This window comes from Pinus tabuliformis, chromosome 7, assembly GCF_031772625.1.
Source record: "Pinus tabuliformis cultivar Carrire ecotype Pingquan chromosome 7, CPIR1, whole genome shotgun sequence".
Taxonomy (NCBI): domain Eukaryota; kingdom Viridiplantae; phylum Streptophyta; class Pinopsida; order Pinales; family Pinaceae; genus Pinus; species Pinus tabuliformis.
This window is the reverse complement of record NC_142293.1, coordinates 1,186,342,790-1,186,368,965: the sequence shown is the minus strand read 5'-3', so window position 1 is coordinate 1,186,368,965 and position 26,176 is coordinate 1,186,342,790. Positions and strand designations below refer to the sequence as shown.

Here is a 26,176-nt window from a genome sequence, read left to right as displayed (position 1 = left end):
CACTGCACTTTGAGACCCTTTTCCTTCGCTCTTTTCCACCTTTTCTTGCCTTTTTACCTTCACATATTTCAAAGAGGTATGCTTTATCTTTTGAGGGAGTCGACAACCTATATATATGCAGGTATCTCCCTCCTTTTAGGCCGACTTGTAGATTTGAGGCCGACTTGACTTTCGTTGCTACAATAGGTGCTTTTAATGGTGCCATTGCCTCTTTTGATGGTGTCTTTGCTAAGAGGAGACTTGACTTTGCTTGGAGGTGTCTTCTCTGACTTTTATACATAAATATACATAACGTAACATACCCTTAAAGTCTTCAACATAATTATTTTGACTCTTTGACTCACCTATAGCGCTTTGACATGTGCTAGACCTACTTCAATGAGCAAGAAACTCATTGACATATATTATAAAAATAATATTTCTTTTATTGAAAAAGTACAATATCAAAAGTACATTTATGAAGACCAAAGCTAGTTACATTTCCTTCAACGATATAGTCTAAACAGACATCGGCCAAGAACACGGCCAAGGAGATGTGGGATGCTATCACACAGCTATACTAGAATCCTTCTGAGCAACGAAAGATTCTCTTGAAAGAAAATCCATGAAACATCAAGATGCACAAGGGTGAAGGCATTGATCCCTTTCGCACCAGAATTCAGGAAATTTGGGATCAGCTTGCAACCATTGGAGAAGGGCCTCAAGATACAGAGCTAGCGTGTTTGGCTATGAACAGTGTCTCAGAGGATTGGGAAATCTTCGACCATGGCATTTTGGGACAAGATACTCTACCTAGGTGGGACAAGATGTGGTTAGACCCGCAGCAAGAGGAAATGAGGTGAGCACTAGTAAAGACCTCCATCAACAGCAACAGTAGAAAGGGTTCAAAAGGTGGGAAGGACAAAGATAATGTGGCCCTTGCATCAAAGGGTCCCAATCAGGGACATGGTTCACAAGGGGAGAAGAAGAAAAAGAAGGACCTATCTAAGGTCAAATGCTTCAAGTGTGGCAAGTTTGGCCACTACAGTACTCAATGTCCTCAAAGGAAGAATGACAAGTAGGAGAAGCAGGACCAAGACTTCGCTTCGCCATGTTTGCAGCTATATCTCCAGGAGTGAGGTGAGGCGATATGGAGCTATAGTACCAGAGTTGCGCAAAGAATTGGGCAAGGTCCATTGAGGTTAGTATTAGTTGTTGTTTGCTCATGGATCATTACCTTGCTACAAGGGCCCACAGTATTCAATAATAGGAGGATCAGTGTCAGTTGATGCAGTCATATTCCGATGTGACAGTTGCAGACTAGTAATAGTCAAAAGCTGAGGAGTGCAGAGCAGGAGCCTCAGTAGTAGAGTCAGCAGCAGCGCAAGTTCCCAGTGGATAGTGCAGAGGCTAGTAGCAATCAGATGCTCAGGAGACATATGCAGCAAAGAGACACAGTTGATTTAGTATTTTGGATGCTTCTCAGTTGCAGTAATGGCAGTAGCAGCAGCAATAGTTGAGAGGGAGTTGTAGTGCAGATGCAGATTTGGCAACAATATAGCAGTGTTAGAAGTAGCACAAATGCAACATCAGAGTTGCGCAGTGGTTCGTGGGCAGTGGCAGGCAATCACACTAGCCAGACATCAACAACGTGTATGGAGGATGATGCAGAGACAAGATGTTGTAGCAGTATGACACTAGAACACATTTCTCACTAAGAGGGAGTGTTAGAATTTATAGCATCGGATGGTGTTCTAGTCTCAAGTACAGTTTCCAAACAGGCTAAGAAACACTAGGACTCCAAAACCCAGAAAACATTTCATAAAAATCCACCTAGAGATGCCTTAATTAATCAGTAATTAAATTTTTCCTAATTCTAACTTAGGGAAAATGATTAATTAACAGCGATTAATTGAGAAAGGTGAGATTTCTCTAGAAACTCAATGGATTGACTAAGAAATGATCTCGGCCATTAATTAAGTTTTAATCTTGGTCGTTGGAGTCCCAACTGAAGATTATAAGAAGTCAATGGGTAGATGGAGGAACACACTTGAGATCGATTTCCTTTGGTAGTTTGATTTTTCCAAAGAGGGGCAGAGACGGTGAGTCCAGAGGAAGTCTTCCAATTCCGGAGAGTAGCTTGCAGAGAGGTAGAGATAGGGATTGAAAGGTTGAAGCAAGGGTTGCGCAGTAGCCTCTAGAGGGCAATTCGATCGTGCTGGAGAGAAGCTCGTTTTCAGTTCCAGAGGCTAGATAGTTTTTCCAAAGTGTCAAAGAGGCAGTTTCTCAGTCAGCAATTGACAGGACGGCTTGAGTAGTAGTTGTTCCAGGCAATGCATTTGGCAGTCTGCGTAGAGATAACGCAGGGTCTGCGCAGGCCAGTTTGTACAACTCACTTGCAGTTGGCAGTCAGAGCCCGAATTGCTTATGGAGTGAGGAAAATTCCTCATAATATTTTTGCCATCATTTTTCTCTATAGGATTGCCAAATTTCGATATCTAGTTGTACTCGGAATTTCTAACTGCTTCTTAATAATAAAAACCCTCAACTGTTGCAATCGATTTTCCCACTTTGGGTTTTTTCGAGGACTTTTGTCCAAAAACAATGGTGCCATATTTTTGCAGTGTTCCACGGGGACACGTCCCCCAAGGTCGGGTGCACACACCCCTCGCACCCAAGACAGGGAATCTCTTGGGGGTGCGTTTCCCTACGCACCCTTTTTTGGGAATCTCGGGGAGACGCAAGGGGGTGCGTTTCCCCAATGTGGGAGTCTAGACTCCCCAAAAAGGGTGCGTCTGGGCGTCCCCCTTCAATGTGGTAGTCTAGACTCCCCAAAAAGGGTGCGTCTAGGCGTCCCCCTTCAAAAAGGGTGCTTTCGGTCCCCCTTTAAATTTGTCTAATAAGACCCAAATTAAAAATTTAAGATCAAAACAATTAAAAAATATTAAAATTAAAACTAAATAGAACAAAAAAATATCAAATAACTAAAAGTCTAAAACCTAGGTTCAAACTTTTGAGTTATATAAATTTAGTGTTCAAACTTTGAAAATATACTAGCATGTTTTGCTTTCAATTTAGATTCTAGAATGATGAATGATGAATTTAATTTTTAAATCAATGTAGATTGTAGAATGATGAATCATTGGATGATGAATGATATGGATCAATGTATTTGAATATTTCATTATTGATTTTTATTTATTTTTATCGAATCTCATGGTATGTATGAATAATTCAATAATGAGACTTGAGTATGTCATATGAATGATGTATGTATCAAAATGAATGATGAGGATGGATCAATGATGCAATTGTCTATTTAATATTTTTATGCTTTCATTATTGAACAGTGAACAATAAATATGAACTTGAATTTTATATATATATATACCTCGACGTCTCCCCGCAACCCCGAAATTTCCCTAAAATTTGAGGTACTTGTTAAATTATGGTATGTTCTATGCTTAGAGCAGTTTATTTATTTTTCTTCTTATTACCCATAGATTAGCAATCACATATACATAAAGTAAAGTGCAGATAGAACATTAAATGATCGACAGAAAACAAGCCAAGACAAGAGACACAAGATGTGGCGGCTAGCCAGGGACAAACCCCAATGCGGGGAAACCCTTTGATCAAATCTTCTTTTATCTTCAATAGTTCAACAGAGAGAAATAGTACAAAATCAGAATTCTGTAATTTTATATCAGCAGCAACAAACCCTAGATCAGCAAAGTCAAACTTGGTCAAACGAGTGGAAATTGACCTCCAATATGTTTGGTCAATTTCTGGTCAGCTAACCCTCGAACAACCTGAAGAAATAGCCCTTGAACAGCCCTGAAAATGTAGTCAAACTGCAGTTGACTGAAGTCAACTTGCTGCCCCAAACTAGGGTAGTCAACACTGGTCAAACCAGAGGTCAGATCACCTCGATTTTCGTGCCAAAATCTGCGGCCTACCTAGGAGAGGCAGCCACACCAAATCCGCACTCCTAGATGGTCAATGCTTGGTCAACACTGGTCAAAGAGATGACCTGCAGCCCCTGCGTCCTTCTTCCTGCATCTGCCTTGCCCTACTGCGTCTTCTTTTCCAGCCACACATGTGAGAGAGAGGCTCCTTTGATGCGTAGGAAAGAGAGAAGATGAGTGATGAGAATGAGTTGCAAATGACTCAACCTCTCTTTTATTTATATGAAACGCTGGGCATGAGTGCCACACACTTAGCTGCTGGCCGACCTTGACAATTTGTCAAGTAATTAGAAATAAATTCATATCTCCATAAATACTTATCGGAATCGGATGATCTTTAGATCAATCCTACACCTCTCAACGAGAGGAATCTAGGAAAAATATCAGCAGCCATAAATAAGGTGACCCACATGAGGTTTGTCCCTAGTTGCCAATTTTAACACTTCCTCTCAACTAGGGAGAACTCCATCTGTAATCCGTTTGACCATCGCTACTATCCCAGCCATCAAATGCACTGCCCTGCATAGCTGGTCCTGCTCTTCTCTGCTCTGCTTTGCTCTGCTCGAACTATGAAGAAGAAGAAATGATCGAGGATGTATCATACCATCCTCCACTAACCCGAAGTCAGTCTCAGAGTGTGTCATAACACTCTCACTGATCCTAGATCAGTATCATTGATCCCAAATCAATGGAGGTCATCCTAGCATAGGGAGTACGGTAGATACAATGATGCGTCCATCGATAGTACTACTATGGTCCCTAACCTCATTTCCCTACTCATTGATTAGATGAGAGGTACTTCCCATGAGTCCCAGACTGCATGGATAGGATGCCTCGACAGGAGAACTAATCATCCTGTCCACAGGAGAACGAATCATCCTGTCCAACAAATGCCATGGAGAACTAATCATCCTGGCCCACAGGAGAACTAATCATCCTGTTCCACAGTCGCCACGGAGAACTAATCATCCTGGCCCACAGGAGAACTAATCATCTTGTTCCACAGTCGCCACAGAGAACTAATCATCCTGTTCCACAGTCGCCACAAGGTGTCATAGAGGAAGGTTGAACCTTTCCCCTATACATAGTGCACCACCAGGGGATGGTGAATCGCCCTGTGGTCGCATGTCGCTCCAAGAAGTACCCCGCGTCCCCCTGGAGCTCCCAGAGCTCAATACATCATACTTGACCCTCATAAGAGGGTCTCTAAACGACACCAAGTCATTCTCGGAAAGTCAAGAATTTGACCTTTCCCAGGGGCTTTGTCAAAATGTCGGCGACCTGTTCATTTGTACCAATATGTTCGAGCCTTATTTCTCCCCGCTGCACCATATCTTGAATATAGTCGTACCTGATATCGATATGCTTGGAGCGACCATGGAATACGGGATTCTCTAATAAACGAATCCCACTCTGGTTGTCACACAGGATCACGGTGGTATCCAATGTAAATCCAAACAGCTCACTGAAGAGCTTTCACAACCAGACTCCCTCACAAGAGGCTATACTAGCAGCAATGTACTTTGCCTCGGCAGTGCTCAAAGCCACTGACTTCTGCGTCCTGCTCATCCACGACATCAAGGCAGATCCCAAAGAGAAACAACACCCTGAAGTGCTCTTTCGGTCCACCACACTGCTTGCCCAATCAGCATCGGTATATCCAAGTAGTCTCACATCTCCAACAGTGTATCTCAACCCATGAGTGATCGTGCCACAAAGATATCTCAACAGATTCTTGGCACCAATCCAATGTGAGTGGTGAGGCTCAACCATATGTTGACTCAATGTGTTGACTGCAAAGCATATATCCGGACGGGAGCTCACCAAGAACATCAATACTCCGACGAGTTGACGATACTCGGTAGCATTTCGTAAAACAGGTCCGGTAGCACTACCGCTTAACCTCTTGAATTCAAGCTCCATCGGGGTAGTTACGAGCTTGCAGCCCACCATGCCGAATCTCTCCAATATCTTCACCACGTATTTTCCTTGAGATAGGAAAATCTCCCCTCTGCCAAACTTCCAGTCCTAGGAAATAGTGCATAAGTCCTAGGTCTTTCATCTCGAACTCAGAAGCCAACTCCCTCTTACATTTGTGAATGAGAGGGTCTGCCCCTGTTAGAAAGAGGTCGTCAACGCACAGCACCAGTATGAGAGGATTGTCATCTTCAACCTTAAAGTAAAGGTTAGGGTCAGCTTCACTCCTAATGAATCCCAGCTTCATCAAGTAGTTATCAATCCTTTCATACCACGCTCAGGGTGCTTGCTTCAGCCCATAGAGGGCCTTCTTCAACCTGCACACATGAGATTCTCGATCATGAATCTCAAATCCTTCGAGTTGCTCCACATAGACTTCCTCTTTGATCGAACCATGCAAGAACGCAGTCTTGACATCCATCTGATGTAGGTTCCATCCTTGCGAAGCAGCAAGGGCTATGATCGAGCGGATGGTGGTATATCGGGCAACAGGTGCAAATATCTCGTCATAGTCTATACCTTCCTTCTGGAAGAAGCCACGAGCGACAAAACGAGCCTTACAATTTTCCACACTTCCATCAACTGCATGCTTTATTTTGTAAAGCCATTTCGAAGTGACAACTGCTTTGTCCTGGGGTCTAGGGACCACATCCTAAACATCGTTTTTCTTGATGGACTCATATTCCTCGGTCATAGCATCCTTCCATACTTGATGCTTGACAGCTTTTGTGAATGACAAAGGCTCATTTTGGATGATAGTGCTCATGATGGTAAAGTATCCCTGATACCTGTTTGGCTTCTTACTTTCACGAAAGGATCCTCTAGGTGCAATGTGTCCTTCAGCATCATCAAGTGTCCCCCTAAGCCATGAAGGCCTCTTTCTAGAAGAGGAAGGCTCTTGCGGAGGAGGATAAATAGGATCCATAGGTTCTTCCACATTGGGCATCGTCTCGTCTTCCTTTTCCTTTGGTTCCCTGGTGTCAGCTTCTTTAGATCCTCTTAGAGTAGGAAGATTGTCAACTTTGCTAAGAGCCATATCTTCGTCAAAGGTGACATCATGGCTAATTTTGACTTCCCTTTGACCAGCCACATAGATTCTATAGCCCTTAGTATTTTCTCTATAGCCCACGAAGATTCCTTTCTTTCCAGATGCACCCAATTTATTCCTTTTCTCCTTCGGCACATGAAAATAAACAAGACTTCCAAAAATTCTAAAATGAGATACGTCAGGTTTCTTACCAGTGAACATTTCCTCGGGAGTCTTGGAACCCAATGCTTGATGAGGGCATCGGTTTTGTACATATATGGCGGTATTTGCAGCTTCGGCCCATAGAAACTTCAGAAGTCTTTGATCATGGAGCATAGCACGGGCAGCTTCCACAATTGTACAATTCTTCCTTTCTGCTCAGGAGTATATGGTGTAGTAGTCTCCCTCTTTGCAAAAGTCATGAAACTCATTGGATTCATATTCAGTCCCATTGTCAGTCCTTAAGATCTTGATCTTCTTTTTGGTCTGATTCTCGAACAAGGCTTTGAAGTTGTTAGCGCTTGAATTTGGCCTCAGGCTGAAAAAGACAAAATCCAAGGCAACATCAAACCACTTAGCCTCGTAGCTAGCCCTACGGGGACAGGAGAGGGCTCTCTCCGGGTCTATCTCGGCAAAAGGTTTTCAAAGGGCTGAGATGACCAATAAAGAATACTGATTTTAGGCTAGTAAACTGATAGGGAAAGTTTGATTTTAAATTTTTAGAGTTTTGTTGGAAAACTGAGCACAGCAATTTTGGGTGCGGGGATGAGACACAGTTTTTGCAGAGGTCTTTTTGGGGCAAGGTAGGAGATTGTTTTGATGCCTTTGAAATAAGTGAATGGATAGAAATGACCGGTGAGGAGCTAAGGAGAACAAGAAACCATCGAGAGTTCTCCTTAAACAGATGAAAACATAGATATTAAGCAAACTTAAAGGCAGAGCATAGAAACCATGAATTCTACCTTAACACTTCATTTACTTAATTTGCAGAAGAGAAGAGTGGGAAAATGATACACATAACAAACTTACAAGTACATGAGAGAAACACACCATCAACACAAATCACCACAGGAATCCCAAATAGTGTTGCAAAACCCTGGTCTTTCCTTTGCCAAAATTGCAGAGATACAAAGAGTAATACAGTCTAAGCTTATCCCTCAAGAGTCCAACCATGAAAATGACTAAGAAAGTACATAATATAGGCAAGCTAACACATTTCCTTGCCTTTAGGGGTCGAGCTCATCATCCTAGGAGCTGTTTCAACCAATTCTAAACTGAGCACTACAATCTAGGCAATCAAAACAACTTGCCTCTATAAGCTAGGAAACCAATTCATTCATTAATTTTTTGCCATTTTATGAATGAATCTTCTAGAATAGGTAAAAAAGTGTCATGTCAACATGAAATTACATCAATTACATCAAAGAGGATGAAAAATCCCACCAAAAAGTCAAAACTAGTCAATGTTGCGTTTTCCTGAGCTGAAGGTGCAAAACTGGCAAATTTTCCCAACGCGTAGCGCACCTTTCAGGCCACTTTTGAGGCACTTCCCGGCATCCAAATGAGGCACAAGTGGGCTTGTTGGAAAGGTCTGGATGTCTACTCTCCAGCCCAAGTGGAATTTCTCAATTTGGTGGCCATTTACCCCTCCAAAATTGCAATCTCCCAAGACTGCTTCCTGTGTGTCCAAAAAGTGGCAGAATGTCATTTTTTGCTTGTTTTTTGACCTTTTGGGGGCTCAAATCTCCATGAAACTTCTTGGTAGTGGCTGGGCAAGTGTATTTTGTCATGACAAATCCAAAAATGCTGAGTTTTTGTGAAATGGGCCTCCCCAACTTAAGGGTAGCGCGCGGCGCGCTACGCGTTGAGGGCAAAAACCTGTTTTTGGCACAAAAAATTCAAAATTGACCAAAATTGCTCCAAATTTCCTGAATTTTGAGCTGGAGGTGTATCATTGAGCACCATGCTCCCTCAAGGTGGCTTCAGCCAAAATTTGAAGTGGATCGGGCCTTTTCCTCCGTTTTAGTGCCTTGGTCAAGCGTGCTTTGAGTACCTTCATTTTTGCTTTACACACATGCATGCGGGCCCAATAATGATTCTTCATGTGGCGGAGCATATCTTTGTCCCTGTTTGCCTTGGCTATCAACCTCTCTAAATGAGTGTTCACCTGAATGAGCATAGAGCCTTGCTCCTTAGGTGTCAAATCACCGGGTCTCTTGCGAGCCAACTTCCGGTCTTCTCGGATCCTCCGCAACTCATCAAGAGTGTGTTCATCCTCTAATTGCTTGTTGCGCTGCTCTAAGTATGTGATTGTCCAATTTGCCATTTCCAACTTTTGCTGCAACAAGTCATTTTCAGCCCTTAGTTTCTGAATGATCTCCTTTGGCTCTAAGCTAGGAGAACTGATATCAAGGTCAACAATATCTATATCTGGATCACCTGATGGCCCCTCATCAATCTTGGGCTGCTTGCCTCTCTCTTGTACCTGTGCTGCTGTCGAAAGCAAGGCCCCTTCCACCTGATGTGGAGATAACACTCATTGTGCTGATGAAGAAGGCGAGACCCCTTCCACCTGATGTGGAGATAATACTCGACGTGCTGATGCAAATAAGACCCTGTGGCCTCTCTGATATGTAACATATGGAGGAGCGCTGACATGCTCTGGCTCAGGAATGTCAAACTGCTGTGAAGGCCCTCCCTCATCATGGACAATCTCAAGAGGTGGCTGTGGCACCATGAAGAAGTCGCGAGAAATGAAATCCTCCCAAGCAATACCCTGCTGTGCCAACTGATGCATCACTATGATCTCAATCAGTGCATAATGATATATACTTTTGAGTTGTTGTGCGGGGTTCTTCCTTTGTACTACGGGCACCATCTTCTCTATATTTCGGCACATGAAAAATGGAATGTTCATCATTCGTACCCGGGTGAAATGCATCAACAAACGGATATGGTACGAATATAAACGTGAAAATCTGCCCTCACAAGTGAAATAGCGCATAATGAGCCTCATCAAGGGTGCATACTCATCCCTTAGGAATCTGAAAGGAAAAACAGCAGTAAGGTGCCTCATGCATCCAGGTTTGATGTATGGTTGATAATGAAATTTGTCTAGCAGCTTGCGCTTGGTCCACTCTTCCCCACCATTTGGTATTCCGGTGGCTTGAGCAACAATTTCAGGTGATAGGGTGAAATCCACTCCTGCAAGGTTCACATGGCCATTGTGCAAATGTAGGACAAACAAGCGGACCAGTTCTCTATGGTGTTGAATTTGTGAGATCCTCTCACAATATCCAAAGCATGATTGATACTGAAAACATGACATTACAAGTGGACAGGTTTGCAATTGAGCCAAAGAAGTGGGCTCTTCCCTGACATGCCGACCACCCTTACCACCCTTGTGATGCCTCCTTGGCACTTCTACCTCTGGTGTTGAATCACTGTCATAACTCTGCTGATAATCTGATTCGGTTTCTAACATGGTTTTGAAGGCAAGATGGCTGAAATGTATTGCTGACTTTGCACCCAATTAACTGTTGTTTGACTTTTTCAAATGCTGTCACCAAGGGGACATAAATACAAGGGGATTGTTAGGGAAAGGGGAACATGAGGGAATTAGGGACAATAAACATAAAGAAGGAATTTAGGGAAGGCAAGCATGGGAAATCACAAAATTATGGGATTTTAAAGTGAAGTAGGGTTTGGGAATTTAAGTATGTTTTAGGAATTTTAGAGAGGAGAATTATGAAATTTCATGGGAAAATTTGAAGGAGAAAGGTGATGAAAATGAGGGAAAAAGGGATTTACAAATGGGCAACCTTGGACAGCAAGAGAAATTTGAAACCCTAGTACCATTGAGACTTTAAATTTTCCACAACAATGTAGGGTTTTGATTTATCATTTTCATAGCGTTTGAACATATTAATTTTCTCTTTCATCTTGCAAAACCAAATCTAACCATGAAAGAGAGGTCTACCTGCAATGTGCTTGAGAGAAAAATCGATTTGATGGCTTGTTGGCAGTTTGTTGAGCAGAAAACCCAACGCGTAGCGCGCCTTGCCCAACGCGTAGCGCGCCTTGCCCAACGCGTAGCGCACCTCTGACGCGTAGCACACGTGCAAAATAACACTGAGAAAAGCTCTCTGACGCGTAGCGCGCCTCTGAAACTGCCCACTTTGCTCAAGAACTCCTAAAATCGCCTTTGCAAGGATTCACTTAGCTTGTGAGAGGCAAATGAGTTGCTAATGAAGAATGATGTGCTTTTATAGGCTTCCTTTAGATTTTCATTTGCCCAAAACCCACTTTATAATGTTTTGAGTGTTGACACTTTTTGAATTAATTGGCTCTGACTTTTGGTTTCTTTTCTTTGAAAAATTGGTTGAAATGATGATTTCTTCTGAAAATTTTTGCAGGGATAGCTTCTAGGATGCTTTGGCAAAGGAGACCAAGGCTGCACTTCGACATTTGAAGAATTTGAAATTTTGAGAATTTTTACAAAAATGAGATAATGACCCTTGTTTTTCAAAAACAGAGTTTTTGAAAACAAGGTGAAAGTTTAGCTGTACAATGATGAGAATTGTTGAAATGATGTTTAATGAAGGACATCCCTCTGGCCTGCTGGTCCTTTATGACCTCTCAAGACAAAAATGGACTCAACCCTAGACCTAAGACCTTGAAACTTAAAGCAAGATGAATGACCCTTTGAGGATTTTATTTACTTAAACAAACCTGAACCAGCAGTGCCAAACAAGAGGGGAATAAAAGACACAAACTTCCTCCACCAGGATTATGGCATGCCTAACGGAATGCAACATGATCACACTGATGGGACACCTAATCATGAAATGCAAAGAGTTTTGATCTCTGGTGAAGGGCTAATAGACCGACTCTAACAGAAGTGTCGAAACCAAGAGAACACTTCATCCTTCTTTTTCAAGAAGTATATCCAAGTTTTGCGAGAATAATCATTTGTAAAAGTGAAGTAATATAAATATCCTCCCAAGGAGTTCACAGGCATCATACAGGATATGTCTGAGTGAACCAACTACAATATATCGGAGGCCTTGCTTTGGCTTGAGGGGAATGGTCCCCTTTTGAGCTTTCCTTCGACACATCCTAGACATACACCTTCTTGCTCTAATCTGAACTCGGGCATCCCGGTCACCATTTTTCTCACATCGGGTAGAGCTGTATAATGAAGGTGAGCAAACCTCTGATGCCATAGTTCGGACTGTAGAGATGTGTCACAAGACATGACACCCAGCGGACTTCCTCCGACCTGATATAATGAATCAACTCGAAACCCAAGAGTGAAAGCATCTTTAAAGTTCTTTTTCCATACACGTACCTTGCCATCGCTGAAGGCCACCATGTAGCCTTTGTCTTCCATTGTTGAAATGGACACCAGGTTCTTTTTTAGATCAGGTACATATAATACATCTTGTAAATGAATTGTATTTCCCTGATTCAATTGAAGAATGACATTCCCTACGCCTTTCACGGGATATTTTGAAATGTCCCCAAGAACAATTTCTAGGTTGGTCTCCTTCTCTACCAGATTAGAGAGAGCTTCTTTGTAACCAGTGAAGTGCCTTGAAGCACCACTATCAACAAGCCAATTTCCCAGCAAGTCCGGGGGAGCAGTAGTAGAGAGAGCTGCTGGTAGATAATATTCATCTTGCTTATTGTTAACAGTGTTAGATTCATACCTAGAGTTTCTTGCCTTCTTGAAGGGTTGTCTTCTTCCTTGATTTCCAGCATTTCTTTTACCTCTGCCATTTGACCTGCCATTCCTCTGATTGCCTTGAGATGATTTTGATCATTGTCTCGGTGTGACTCCCTTTTATCAAGGCACTCCCTCGTATAGTGGCCCGTTTTATGGCAATTGTAACATTGTCATTTTCTTTCACCCTTCGGTGCAGCCTTTCCTTTGAATTTAAGCCCGGAATTGTTTCTTCTTTTAGCATGAGAAGAAAAGGCAGAGGGATGACCTTTAAGTACGGGCATTTCTTGCTCTTCCATCCTTGTTTCTTCTTGAATGCATCTAGCTATCAATTCCTCAAATCCAGGAATTACGTTATTGTTGAGAAGAATAGTCCTGAATATATACCATTCAGGTGGCAGTCCTCCAAAAGTTGTGAGTGTCATTTCCCTGTCAGGAATTACTTCCCCAATAGATAGGAGATCGTTCTTGATCTCGGTGATCCTTAAGAAATATGCTTGCATACTTTCATCTTTGCCCTTCTTAATTTCCTTCAGCGTATTTCTAAGGAACAAAACTTGATTTGCATCATTAACTTTTAATAACCTCACCAGTCTATCGTAGATTTCCTTGGAGGTAGTCAGCTCAGAAACATAGGCCACCAGGCGCTTGTGGATAGAGTCCTGGACGATCTTCCTTGCTTTGACTTCTCCCTTGGTCCATTAGTTTCTAGCAGTAGCGGATGCATTTGATAGAGGCTCAACAATTCTACCTCTCACATGGTCCAACACTTCATGCTCTTCTAATGTTAGATCGAGAGACATCTTCCATCCGTGATAGTCAGACTTCTCATGGAGTTTGTCTTCAGCAAGAAAGTATGTTGAGAACCCCATGATTTCTTTAAGAGAGCTTTGCCAACCTTCTCTTTGGTGATTGCTCTTGCTCTTGCTTGGGCTTTGTCTTCACCTCAGCTCTGGTACCCTGTTAAATTATGGTATGTTCTATGCTTAGAGCAGTTTAATTATTTTTCTTCTTATTACCCACATATTAGCAATCACATATACATAAAGTAAAGTGCAGATAGAACATTAAATGATCGTTAGAAAAACAAGCCAAGACAAGAGACACAAGATGTGGCGAGTAGCCAGGGACAAACGCAATGCGGAGAAACCCTTTGATCAAATCTTCTTTTATCTTCAATAGTTCAGCAGAGAGAAATAGTACAAAAACCGAATTCTGTAATTTTATATCAGCAGCAGCAAACCCTAGATCAACAAAGTCAAACTTGGTCAAACGAGTGAAAATTGACCTCCAATATTTTGGTCAATTTCTGGTCAGCTAACCCTCGAACAGCCTGAAGAAACAGCCCTTGAACAGCCTTGAAAATGTAGACAAACTGCAGTTGACTGAAGTCAACTTGCTGCCCCAAACTAGGGCAGTGAACACCGGTCAAACTAGAGGTCAGATCACCTCGGTTTTCGTGCCAACATCTATGGCCTGCCTAGGAGAGGCAACCACACCAAATCCTCACTCCTAGATGGTCAACGCTGGTCAAAGAGATGACCTGCAGCCCCTGCGTCCTTCTTCCTACGTCTGCCTTGCCCTACTGTGTCTTCTTTTCCAGCGACACTTGTGAGAGAGAGAGAGGCTCCTTTGATGCGTAGGAGAGAAAGAAGATGAGTGATGAGAATGAGTTGCAAATGACTCAACCTCTCTTATATTTATATGAAACGCTGGGCATGAGTGCCACACACTTAGCTGCTGGCCAACCTTGACAATTTGTCAAGTAATTAGAAATAAATTCATATCTCCATAAATACTTGTCAGAATCGGATGATCTTTAGATCAATCCTACACCTCTCGATGAGAGGAATCTAGGAAAAATATCAGCAGCCATAAATAAGGTGATCCACATGGAGTTTGGCCCTAGTTTCCAATTTTAACAGTACTCCCACACGTCCCCCCTGTGAGTTTCCCCGCACCGGAGTCTTGGTGGAACATTGTATTTTTGTGTGTGTGTGCCAGTGTTTTCTCAGTGTCCAGTTTATCTTCCACAGTGTTTATTTTGGTGAAAATTGCAGTTGTGAATTATTCGTTGTTTGTTGTAGCAAATAAACTGCTAATTAATTTACAGTTAGAAGAATAATTCCAGTTGCTGCAATAGTTGAAAATTCCACAGAATCTTCCTGAAGAGCTCCCTTTTTACCGTGAAGCATGGCACAAGACCAACATTTCTTTTCTGTATCTTTAACTGGATTCTGTGTCCTTATTTTTCGATTTGCAGACATCTGGTCAGCGTATGTTATAATCACTTCTATAGCCCTTCCAATTTGATCTCTGCTGCTCCAAAGCACTAAGATTATTCTTTTCTCAATAGGTTCATTCTTTCGATGGCCCTTAAGACGCCTTTTTGCCCATTGTTGCATTTTTTCCAGCCTTCAAAAAGACACCTACAGGAGCTTGGATTCTTTCTGAAGTTTTTCCGGCTTTTAAGTTATCTCTCAGATCTGAGAGATGTCCTTCTTGATCGATTAAGATTGTATGAACTTGCTAAGTTATGCCATTTTTTCTTCTTTCTTTTGATGGAGGATTTGTATTATTCACAAGGAGAGAATTCTCTTCATAGAAACTTGTATCTCAGGAACTCGCATAGATTCTTTAAAGGAGTATACTTTTGAACTTGCTTCATAATAGAGCTTCGGATTTTCAAAACTCTTTCAAAGGGCAGACTTCAACAATTTGAGTTTGGAATACTTGTAGCTATAGGTTGGCTCACTGATGCATGGGACTGCCACAACTTTGTGGTTCCTGCACCATTGTATCTGATTTATCTTTCAAACAAGATGACTGTAGCTTGATCTTCAAATAGTTCAGACTAGGTCTCTTATGTGCACAGGTCTGAAGTAAGGGTCTCGGTTCTCTTCCAATGCGACTGTGGTTATGTTCTAAGCCTTCCAATCAATGCATTTGTGCTCAGAACTTTTCGGCTCTTCCAAGTGATTGAGGCTTCAAATCAAGCCTTCCGAAATATACTCAATTTCAGAATCTCAACTCCTTTCAGAGAGGCTGTAGCTAAACTGTTAGTCTTCTAATTAGGTTAATTAGGCCTCCAATCACCTCAGTTTTTGCTGGCTATCAAGGACTTTTCTAGTTCATATAAAATGAGATTTTTGTTATCCATAAATACACAGACTTCTGGGGTTTGGATCTCTGAGATGGCTCAGAGATTTTTGTCTTTTTCAAAGGTGTTTTCAGGCCTTATAACAAAACCCAGAACTGTGTTTTCTCTGTCAAGGTGCTTGGCCTTGAGTGGACTATTAGGTTAGCCCTTCGGTTTCCTATAACAGAGCTTTTATGTCCATCAAATACCCTCACTCTTGCTATATATGCTTGCGGCCTATCCACTGTAACTAGGGCTTGCAATTATGCTCACAACTGCAAACTTCTTCTAGGAGCGAAATCCGAGATGAATGATTTCCTTTGCTTGTCTAGTAGCCCTTTGTGACCTTCTTCCTGCCCTTATGCATGTAAATCAAGCTATGATACCATGTTGAGAAATCTAGGGCAGCTTATTTAGGGCATTTAAATTTGATTTCTCTTTAACTTTGATAGATGCTTGGGATCTTCTTATTAAATTCTTCTTCTTCTTCTTATGATTATTATCTCTTTGATCATCAAACAGCTACCAAAAACATGAAAACAAATAGACAACAGATGTAGGTACTCATCCAAGGCCAAACCCCTATGAAGGGAAAAAACCAGTTAAACTCTTCCATTAATAGTTTCAAATCAGATTGAGACAACCAAGACCCCTTAGACTCAACAGAGAGATCTCCCCCACCAAGTCAGCCTTCAATAGAGATACTTCATCAATCTTTTCAAAAGTCAAACCAAGTCATAAGTGCAACTTCATCTAGAAACATCTCAGACCTGCAACATCTCAGGTACCTTGGATTTGCAATATCTCAGATACCTTGGACCTCAGACCTGTAGTAGCCATATGTGACCTGCAACATCTCAAAATATCTCATTTTCTTATTAACTTAGCTGTTTTCCTTCAACCTGAATTGCAGAGTCCAGACTTGAAATTGCTAGGTGTGTATGTCCTCAAATTGCTTTGACCTATTGACCATTGACCCAAGCATGAAACCCATGCTTTAATAAGTAAATCTTTTACAGTAAAATTTCTTTTTCTTTCTTTTAACAAATACATTACATCATGACCCAAATTTATGAAGACCGACACTGGTTACATTCTTCAACAAAAGTTACATGAATTTTAGGTGGCAAATAGACATGTTAGATATGTGAAGGCTAAAATATGAAGTCATCTTCCAAATGCAGAAATTTACAGCAAAGCAAGCTTACACTTCTTTATATCAATATTATCAGTCTTCCTTTGCCCCGTATTGTCTTCATTCTTATGCTTCAATCAAGTTGTAAATGATTTATTTGAATACAATATCAAAGAAGGAAGTAATAACATGACAGGAAAAATCATAATTTTGTTAGTTTCCATAGGGAGGAAAATATGAGACTTTCAAACATTTTAATACTTGTTAACATTTTATTGGAACCATATTTTATTTTTCATTTATTTTAATATGTACATAGGAACCCCTTGTAAAAGGTTGTTAATACAATTTTATACATTGTAATCATAAGCACTTGTTATGGGTTCCATAGGTCGTTTAAACTCACAAATGTTAATTAGCATAATAAGAAAAGATTAAAAAAAAAATTATATTCAATTCAATTAACTCTTTCCAATTCAAGTGACATCTCTGTGAAATAATTACAATCTAACACACTTCTCTTATTCCTTTGTATTAAATATCTTTCCATGATGTGTTCTTATCCATAGGCATTTTACTTAACTATTTATTGGCATGTATACATGTTCTCGAGTTAACCTCTATAATCATCTAATTAATATTTTAAACAATTGAACTAAAAGAAAACATAACATTAAATTCTTATTTATTTGCCTAAAATGTCAAAAACGTAAATTAAATTAATACTTAGGCTCACCCTTCCATTTTCTTCCAGGATCAATTGCAAGAGCATTAAGAACAACTGCAAGAGTAGCCAATCCACAGTAGGCAGGTTCAGATTGTGTTTGGAAGTATGAAATGAGTTTAAAGAATCCTTCCATGGTCCCATTTTGTAGAGCCTCGCAAAAGAGTTCCTAGAAATGTAACATTTTATAATCAACATAGCATTATCAACTTGAACAGATTAAAATACAAATGGCAGAAGGTAGTAGACAAATCCATTTATCCATTGACTATAATATACAATTGAAATATGCACACATTTTTGTCTTTGAAAAACAACTCAATGCAAGACGATCCAAATCCAACCAAAATTGTACACTACTACACATAGCTTTCCAAAGATGTACATAGTGATTGTTTAAAGACTAGAAAAAGTATTAAGATAAGCCTAAGATATTGCACTCAAAAGCAATAAAATAGCATGCTATAATCAGACGAGTAAACTATAGCAAAACATGATTCTATAGGAGCTTATTACTCTCATTGGGCATTACAAAGAAATCAATATGCATGAATATGAACCACTAGTTAAGGCCACCGAGTTATTCAAATGTTAATTAATGATTATTCAATATTGCTTGATCAAAATGTTGAGATTTATAAGGGTCAACAAAAGAATCAATTGAACCAAATCTCACCCAAATTCTGAAATAGTCTTCCCACAAGTGTGTTAGAGAGAGATGGGTCTAGCACTTGAGAAAGACTGCAAAAGCCAAGCATGAGTGCTGAAAAAGGAAATAGACAAGTGTGCCTATTACAACACTTCTATTACCCCCATAGGATGTACAGTCCCAAGCATCAATGGGCTAGTACCAGTGCAACTCAGGGAGACTACATACTATCACCACAGTAGCTCTTCCTGTCACTTTTGGTTGACACTTCTCCAACTCAAAGGGGGCTTCCCTAAAAGAGAGAACTGATGAGGCTATAGAATGGAGGCACATGGCTATTTAGTGAAACTAGGCCTTAATAAAACAATGTTGTTGTAGCAAATGAAATGAGAAAATGAATGGTGTGGGAACAAAAAGATGAAGAAAGATCCCAAGACCAAGTGCCCAATCACACCTTTGAGCAAATGGAGTCCAGGAAGCATAGATGAAAGACGGAGAGTGCATGAAATGTAATGCAATAGAGCTGCTATGCATGCCACAAATCACCTTTGGCTTGCTGAGATATATCGCAGAAAATTGTCCTTGGATAGCTAAGTGTGCTAATCAAAACATTGATATGAAGGTGATGACATACCATGCAAACATCAATTAGGTTTATTTTGTGTAAGATTAACATGGAAACAACAACTATAAAGGGGATCATATGATCACATTACATTGCCCAAATTAAACGTGGTCCATTACAAGGCCTTCATAACTACATAACAAGGGTTTCCCACATTAAAAATCAGCACATGGACAGTAAATTACACACATGAAAACCTCATATAAACAAGAAATTATACCTCAAATCTTCCATTCAATTTCCAAGTACATGATGTACAAATGAAGTCCAAGGGGAGGGCTGCTCAATCCCCAAAAGTCTCAACAACCATTAAAATAGAGAGACAGCTCTTCTTTATAGGGGGAGTGTATTCTTGCATATAATAAAAATCAATATTTGCTAACTCCATGACCAGTCAAAGAAATAATATAAAATTTTAGTTAAATCACCCACAAATCACCCTCATTAGCCATCATCTAGTTCTTGAGCACTTAATGCTCCATCTCATTATAAGGAACCCTTGCATGTTCCAACCCTGATGAGCGAGAAATTGACTTGCCTTAATGGAGTGAATAAATGTTATATCATATAAAGCAAGACCCTTGAGTTATGCTCCATATAAAGCATTATTAAAAAGAAGTAAAAGGCACACCAGAGGGGTGGTAGGCAGAGGAAAGGGGTAAATCGTTCCTCTAGAGTCCACGATTGCTCCCCCCATTACATCTATATACTCAGAATGAGTGTTGATTTTTCTACAAAGATGTAGAGTAAAAAAATAATTTTCTGATCTGATAATTACTTCTAATGATCTTTAATTAATTCTTCATATGCCACTGATATCATTAAGCAATTATAAACAGAAAATCTCAACAGTAATGCAGTGAAAACAATAGAAAACAAGGTTGCGGGGGAGCACCCCCCCACCCCCTCTCGTTGAAGCTCCCAATTTGCGCTCCGAGCGGGAGTGACTCGGGAGCGCGCTCCCTAAAAAAAACGCTCCTTGCCTTTTCGGGAGCATTTAGCCTTTTTTTACAAATATTTTTTTGCAGTAATGTTCCAAATGCAAATTTTTTTCAAAGAAACAAATAAGTTTTGAGTGGGGCAGCTTAATGATCAAGCCTATGGCCCTAGTATTGATATGCGATTCATGGTAATGTTAAATTCTTAAAAGTAAAAGGAAGTGACACATTCTCCTTAATCTTCATTTTACTTAAATTTTTAACATTACCATGAAATGACTCAGGATGTTTGAGAGTGGTTCCAACCTCATTGGATTTCATATGGAGAAAGTAGAATTTTAGATTTCATTTAAAATCCAGCAGACTTATCAGTTTTTCAAGATTAGGGGATTGCAATGTTTCCGTTGAATTTTGTCATGTATTAAGGTATGGAACTCGTATTTAATCAAGAGCACCAATCCCTCTATGTACCTTGATGTTAGTGACATTGGTTGTCGAACTCCTCTATCATGACCCTCCTAAAAATGTATGCATCACTCAAACAAAATCTTGACTTGATATGCTATGCCTTCTCTATCTTATGTTAATGCTTAGAGGGTGATATTAATGACAAAGATCCATGTATAGATACAGAGGTAATGACAAAGATACCTCTGGATATTAATGCTTAGAGGGTGATATTAATGACAAAGATCCTGATTTTCCAACAAGACTAACAAATTAGACATTTCTCGTGGTAGCAAGAGGCCCAAGCATAAGAGATAATATATTTACTTGTCTTTTCTAGTTTCTAGTAGTTTTTATAACTATTGACTCTTTCATATTTATTATGATATTTTTTTAAACAATATATGACATTTTAAGTTTGAAGTTGGCAATTATAACTCATTAGTAATGAATTATGAATATGATGCTTCATGAAAGTTTAAAGTTGTTTCATTTCATTTCATTTTATAACATTTCATTTCATGTTAGATATTATTTGTTGTAATGGTTACACTTAGCTTACAAGTACAAATTTGGCGATCAATGATGATAAATGTTATATATTGAATTTTGAAAGCTTGAAACTTTAAGATTGATGAATCATGAGACTCAATATGTTGTATGTTACTATGTTACTAACTTGTGGACGTGGTTGATGAAAATTATAACGTCTAGATGATTGTTGTTATATGGTTCAATCTATGTTTTTTATGTTTTTTATATCTAATTCATCATTCTACATGTTTTTGTTGGCATATATGTATCAAAATATATAAAATATATATATACGATATAAAAAATGCTCCGGGATTCGCTCCCACACCAGTTTTCGCTCCCACTCCCCGCTTTTGCTCTCTCTCCCAAGTAACACTGGTAGAAACAAATAAGATCATAAAGAGATGGCCATGCACAATAGAGACAACAAATTTTCCATGGGAAACCCAAACTTGGGAGAAAACCCAACAACTCTTCTTCTAGGAGAAATTCTTCTTCAGCAAGGTTTACAATAAAATGTCTAGAAATCTGTGCCAAAAACTAAGTCCAAACTTTAGCCACTTCATCCTTTTTATTCTCCCATGAGTGTCTTTTATATAAGAGATATGATGAGTGAGTGAGACAAATGAAGTGTCACATCATGTGTATATATACAAGTCGAATGGGTGCATTTACCCCAAGGGACACACCCTTTCATGGTGGGGCTAACTTTCCTTTTGAGCCTACATGAAACCCAAAAATAAAATTTATTTTATTTTAATTTCCATAATTTTTCTAGGCCAACTTAGGAGGCCTCTTGGCATGCAGGAATACCTCCTGATGCTACACAAAAATCAACACTCCCTCTTAGCAAGGGAGGTATTCTCCTTGGCTACAACAAATTCTCCTTTAGCTGAAATTTCTCCTCCTTAAGAAGAGTTTATGAGCTTGCCATATCGATGCATGTCTATTGATAACTCCATCCTAAAGTGGGAAATGTAACTCCTCATATATTCAGGGTTGGCCAAAGTCCTTTATAGCTCCTTATGCAAGTGTATCAATCTCCTATAGTCATGACCTATCCTGGGCATCCAAGTTTTCCAAGCTTTTGGAGAGAATTTCCCTTTGGTTCATTCACCTTTCTAATCAAAGTCCTTTATGACCTAGCCAAATCCTTCTAGCTTCAAAGGTGAATTACACCTGTCTCCTTCGGTCAACATAGCCAAATCCTTTTGTCTTCTATGGAGAAGATCTATCTAATCCTATAATTCCCTAGATCATTCACCTTTGGTCGACCTAGCCAAGTCTTTATGGCTTCAAAGGTGAATGTATCCTATAATTACCCCTGTAATTGCCTTAGGTCATTCACCTTTCTAGTCAAAGTCCTTTATGACCTAACCAAGTCCTTCTGGGTTTTAAAGGTGAATGTATTCATCTCCCCTTGGTCAAAGTCCCTTATGACCCAAACAAAGTCCTCTATGGCTTCTAGAGATGGCCAGCCCAATCCTGCAAAGACCTCATCATTCCTTTCCAATGAGGGAAACATTCAGCATCATACTAAGCTTGTCTTTGAAGTATGTCCACAATCTACTCATCCATGATTATATACTAGAGTTCTATTGTTGCTCTTTGTATCATGTCACAAATGAAGTCGCCTGGCCATGTCCTTCTAGCTTCTCCCCTTGTCACGTAAGCAAGTCCTTTTATTACTGCTCCCTCTGAATTGGAAGCTCTTTCAGTAATCTAGCATAATTTTGTGAAAATTCCTAGACTCTAGGAACCCCTACTGCAACAAATCTGAATCTACTTCACCTACTTGATTTTTAATATACATTAACCAAGTTATTCTTTTGAACACTGAAGCAAATTACTTTTGCAGCCTACACTAATTAAATATTTGATCTCATGACATAGAAAACAGAGCAAAGAATAAGATACATAGGACACACTTATTTTTGGACACAATAGTCCCCGGAAAAACCTAATGCCAGAAAACCAGTGCAGCAGTTCTGAGGGTTTATTATTATGCAGGAGAAATATCTGAATACAAATCTAGGATGCTCATCTAGCAATCATTTACAAAGAAAATACTCGCAGAAAATCTGAGTGAGTTTTACCTCACTTCACCTGGCAGAATTCTGGCTGATCCGACACAAGACTGGCTAACCCCAGCTATTTCTATGTTGGCTCTACGTCATCCCTGCGTCACCTTCTCTGCCCTCTGCGTCAGCTCTCCTGGCTATTGCGCTACCTCTGCATCAACTCTCTCGGTTTTTCCAGCAGTTCTAGCAGTCCTCGATTGTTTCGGTTATTCCGATAGCTCTGGATTCTGCGTGACAAACACCTTTTCTATGTCAACTCTCCTGGCTACTGCGCTACCTCTGCGTCAAGCTCTCTCTACCTCTTTGTTCTATATTTTTCGGAAAGTCCTTCTCCTGGATTCTCTCTGCCCCTTAGCTGCAAGATCTCCCCAATCGATTTTCCTCCTGAGAACTTCTCACCTCGAAAATCGATTTCCTCAATCTCTCTGTGTATTTCCAAATGAACCCGAAGCCTCCATTTTATACTTTTCCTGTTGAGTCTTCAACAGCCGAGATTAAGTCTCTAATCAACGGCTAAGATTAAAACATAACTTGATCCACCTTCTAGATCATTCTCACCCATATTTTGATTAATACCCATTAATATTTTAGTTTCCCTAAGCTTAGACTCAAGAACTCCATTAAAAATATTAATTACTTTAATAAAATACAATCTTGGTGGAATTTCACCAAATCATTTATGGGTTCTTTAAAACTCGTGTGCATTAGCCTCTCCACCAATTTTAAAGGCTAGAGCACTTCCGATGCTACCAAAAACTAACAAATTTTGAATGCCCTCCCTCTTGAATATTACTTCTTGTTGAGTCTATGCTCAAGCCCAGGAGTCTGACCATCATTGGCAGGAGCAAAAATCTTCTCGTAGTCCACTCCCTCTTACTTGGGAGAACCTTCTTGTGGCAAACTTCTTAGTGTTGCCAGTGGCACCAAAAATGCCAATACTCTGCACCATAAAGGTACTATGTAGAATTTCTTGCTATGAGAAATAAAACTGTGAAATGTCCACAAAAGAAAGGTCAAAAAGACAACATTGAAAATAGTCTCACTAATATGTGCCTTATCTCGCCCAAGTTATGGAAGAACCACAAATCCAACATCTTGAAGAGTTGGCCCAGGGCGATGTAAATAATGAACTCCTCGAGCAACTAACCCATGAAAATATTGAAATATAGGGCCCAACACTATAAACTTCCATTTTTCCATCAGGAGGGGTAGCTCTACCATAGTTTCCATGGTTATCTTCCTTCATAGATTTGAAGCTTCGCGTGCAATATAGGGCGGCATCCCCAAATCTATCAATCACGGCCATATTACTTCATAGCTCACCTATAGAAATAAGAAATCCATCTCAAATTTTGTGTAGAGACTCATTCAAATCAAATCAATATTACTCATATAATCTTCTACAAAACATGGATTTGGGTTCTCCTACTGAAGTCCGAATAAGCGACGTAAGCAATCTCGGTCATCAACATCTCCACACAAATCAAACGCGAATCAGAAAGGTAATAATCGATGTCAACATTCAAGGTCTATTATAATAATAAAGGCAAGGTTTGTTGATGACCCGTTGACCACACTTGTGTCAACAGTTCCGAGAAGTTGGGTACAAGGCAATGGACAATTATTTTCAAAGATCATTATCATCATTCAGCATCATTCTTATCATTGTAAACCCAAATTCTACAAATTATTGTAAATGATTCTAGTATGACTATTAAGCCATGTAATAACACCTAAGTAAGCCTATGATTCTTCTCAAAGGATTTCATTCTAGGGAGTTTTTTAACCTCCCCGAATTATGTGTGTTTGTAAACATGGATAATCGACAAAGTTTTTCTCCCAAATATACCCCAAAGCTAGGGTGGAATTCTTTGAAGAGATCTTAGGTGAGTCTTAGTGTTTATAGAGTCTATGTATTTTTCATACTAGATCGTGTGTCCTATTGCAGAATTGGGTAAAGTCTTGAGGGTCTATGTCAAACGTGTATTTCCCCTTCTAAGGGTTGATATTGTAATTATTTGATGTAAAAGTGTCTCTAGGAATAATTTAGTGCATGGTTACTCATACCTAGACAGCATGGCTAAATTATTTTATTATAGATACACTTAGAGGGTGGAAAAAATATTTATTCCCCTCTTGAGTCTTTTCATTAAATTTTCTAGCAAAATTAAAAAGAAATAGTTAGCCAAAAAATTATTTATTTTGAGTCAAGAATTAATTTGAGAGAAATTAAATTCTCTCCAAGTGGAAAATCATCAAAAAATGTGGGTCAGCAAAGAATTAAATTTTGAAGGTCCTCCACCAAGGGAAAAATGGATTTTTTAAGAAAAATTGACCCCTTGGACCTTGGTGGTCAAGTCAAATTGAATTTTTTGGGGATAAAAGTCCAAAATATATTTTTTGGACTAAGTGAAAGGGGATTTTAAGAGAAATTCGATTTCTTCCTCAAAATAAAAGAATCAACAGAGAAGATCAAGTTATCTTCAAATCAAGATCGATGGATGAGATTATTTTGAAGAGGATCAACCCAACTCGCCGTTATTTTCCACTTGGCGGGGTTTTCTTCTCTCATTTTCTATATAAGTAAGCTATGAAGCTCCTCATTTCATCTTTGCATGATGTAACGGTTATCTGATGTACTGAGCAAGGCTCTGCTGGAATTTCTTTGCACTTAATAAAAAGTCTTTGGGGTTCAATTCAAGGTGTCGTTCGTTGTTGATTTGTGGTATGTGTTGGATATTTTATTGATATGCTTTGGACTATTATAACGTTGATTATTATTTCAATTGTCGGTAGTAAGAACATCTATTGGTACAGGTATCTTGCCTTAGGTGTTGGGCTAGAGTAAGCACTCTGGGTTTAGGGGATCTGGCAGGTATCCCCATGTTCATAGACCCTTTGTGTGGATTGAATCCCTCTTGATTTAATAATCTATCATTTGAAGTGCATTGAGTTACAAGTTGCTCCAGCTCTTGGCCTCCAAGTTCACAGACTGTGAGGGGATCACACACTTGTTTGGCTCCAAGTCTTGATTTAACAAAAAAAATTATGCAAGAGGGCTTTGCAAAAAATACAAAAATTTATTTTCTCATTATCTTCAAACTTATTCACTTGGGCCATAAAGTATTAATATGCTAATGAGAGCTAAATTTATTTTGTAAATACTTTGTAAATATTTGTAGAAAAAAAAAAAATCCACTAACCCTTGTATTTTTAAATACTAACCTT

General features: G+C 39.7%; 1 protein-coding gene across 2 annotated transcripts in view; it reads right to left on the bottom strand.

Annotated features, from left to right (window-relative positions):
• LOC149251687 (glutathione gamma-glutamylcysteinyltransferase 1-like) overlaps positions 1 to 26,176 on the bottom strand; it is a 502,910-nt gene that overhangs the window by 418,726 nt on the left and 58,008 nt on the right. For both annotated transcript variants that reach the window (XM_089459523.1, XM_089459524.1), the window contains exon 2: positions 17,687 to 17,843. In XM_089459523.1, coding sequence (XP_089315649.1) covers positions 17,687 to 17,843 — 157 coding nt within the window. The remainder of the gene's footprint in view (positions 1 to 17,686; positions 17,844 to 26,176) is intronic.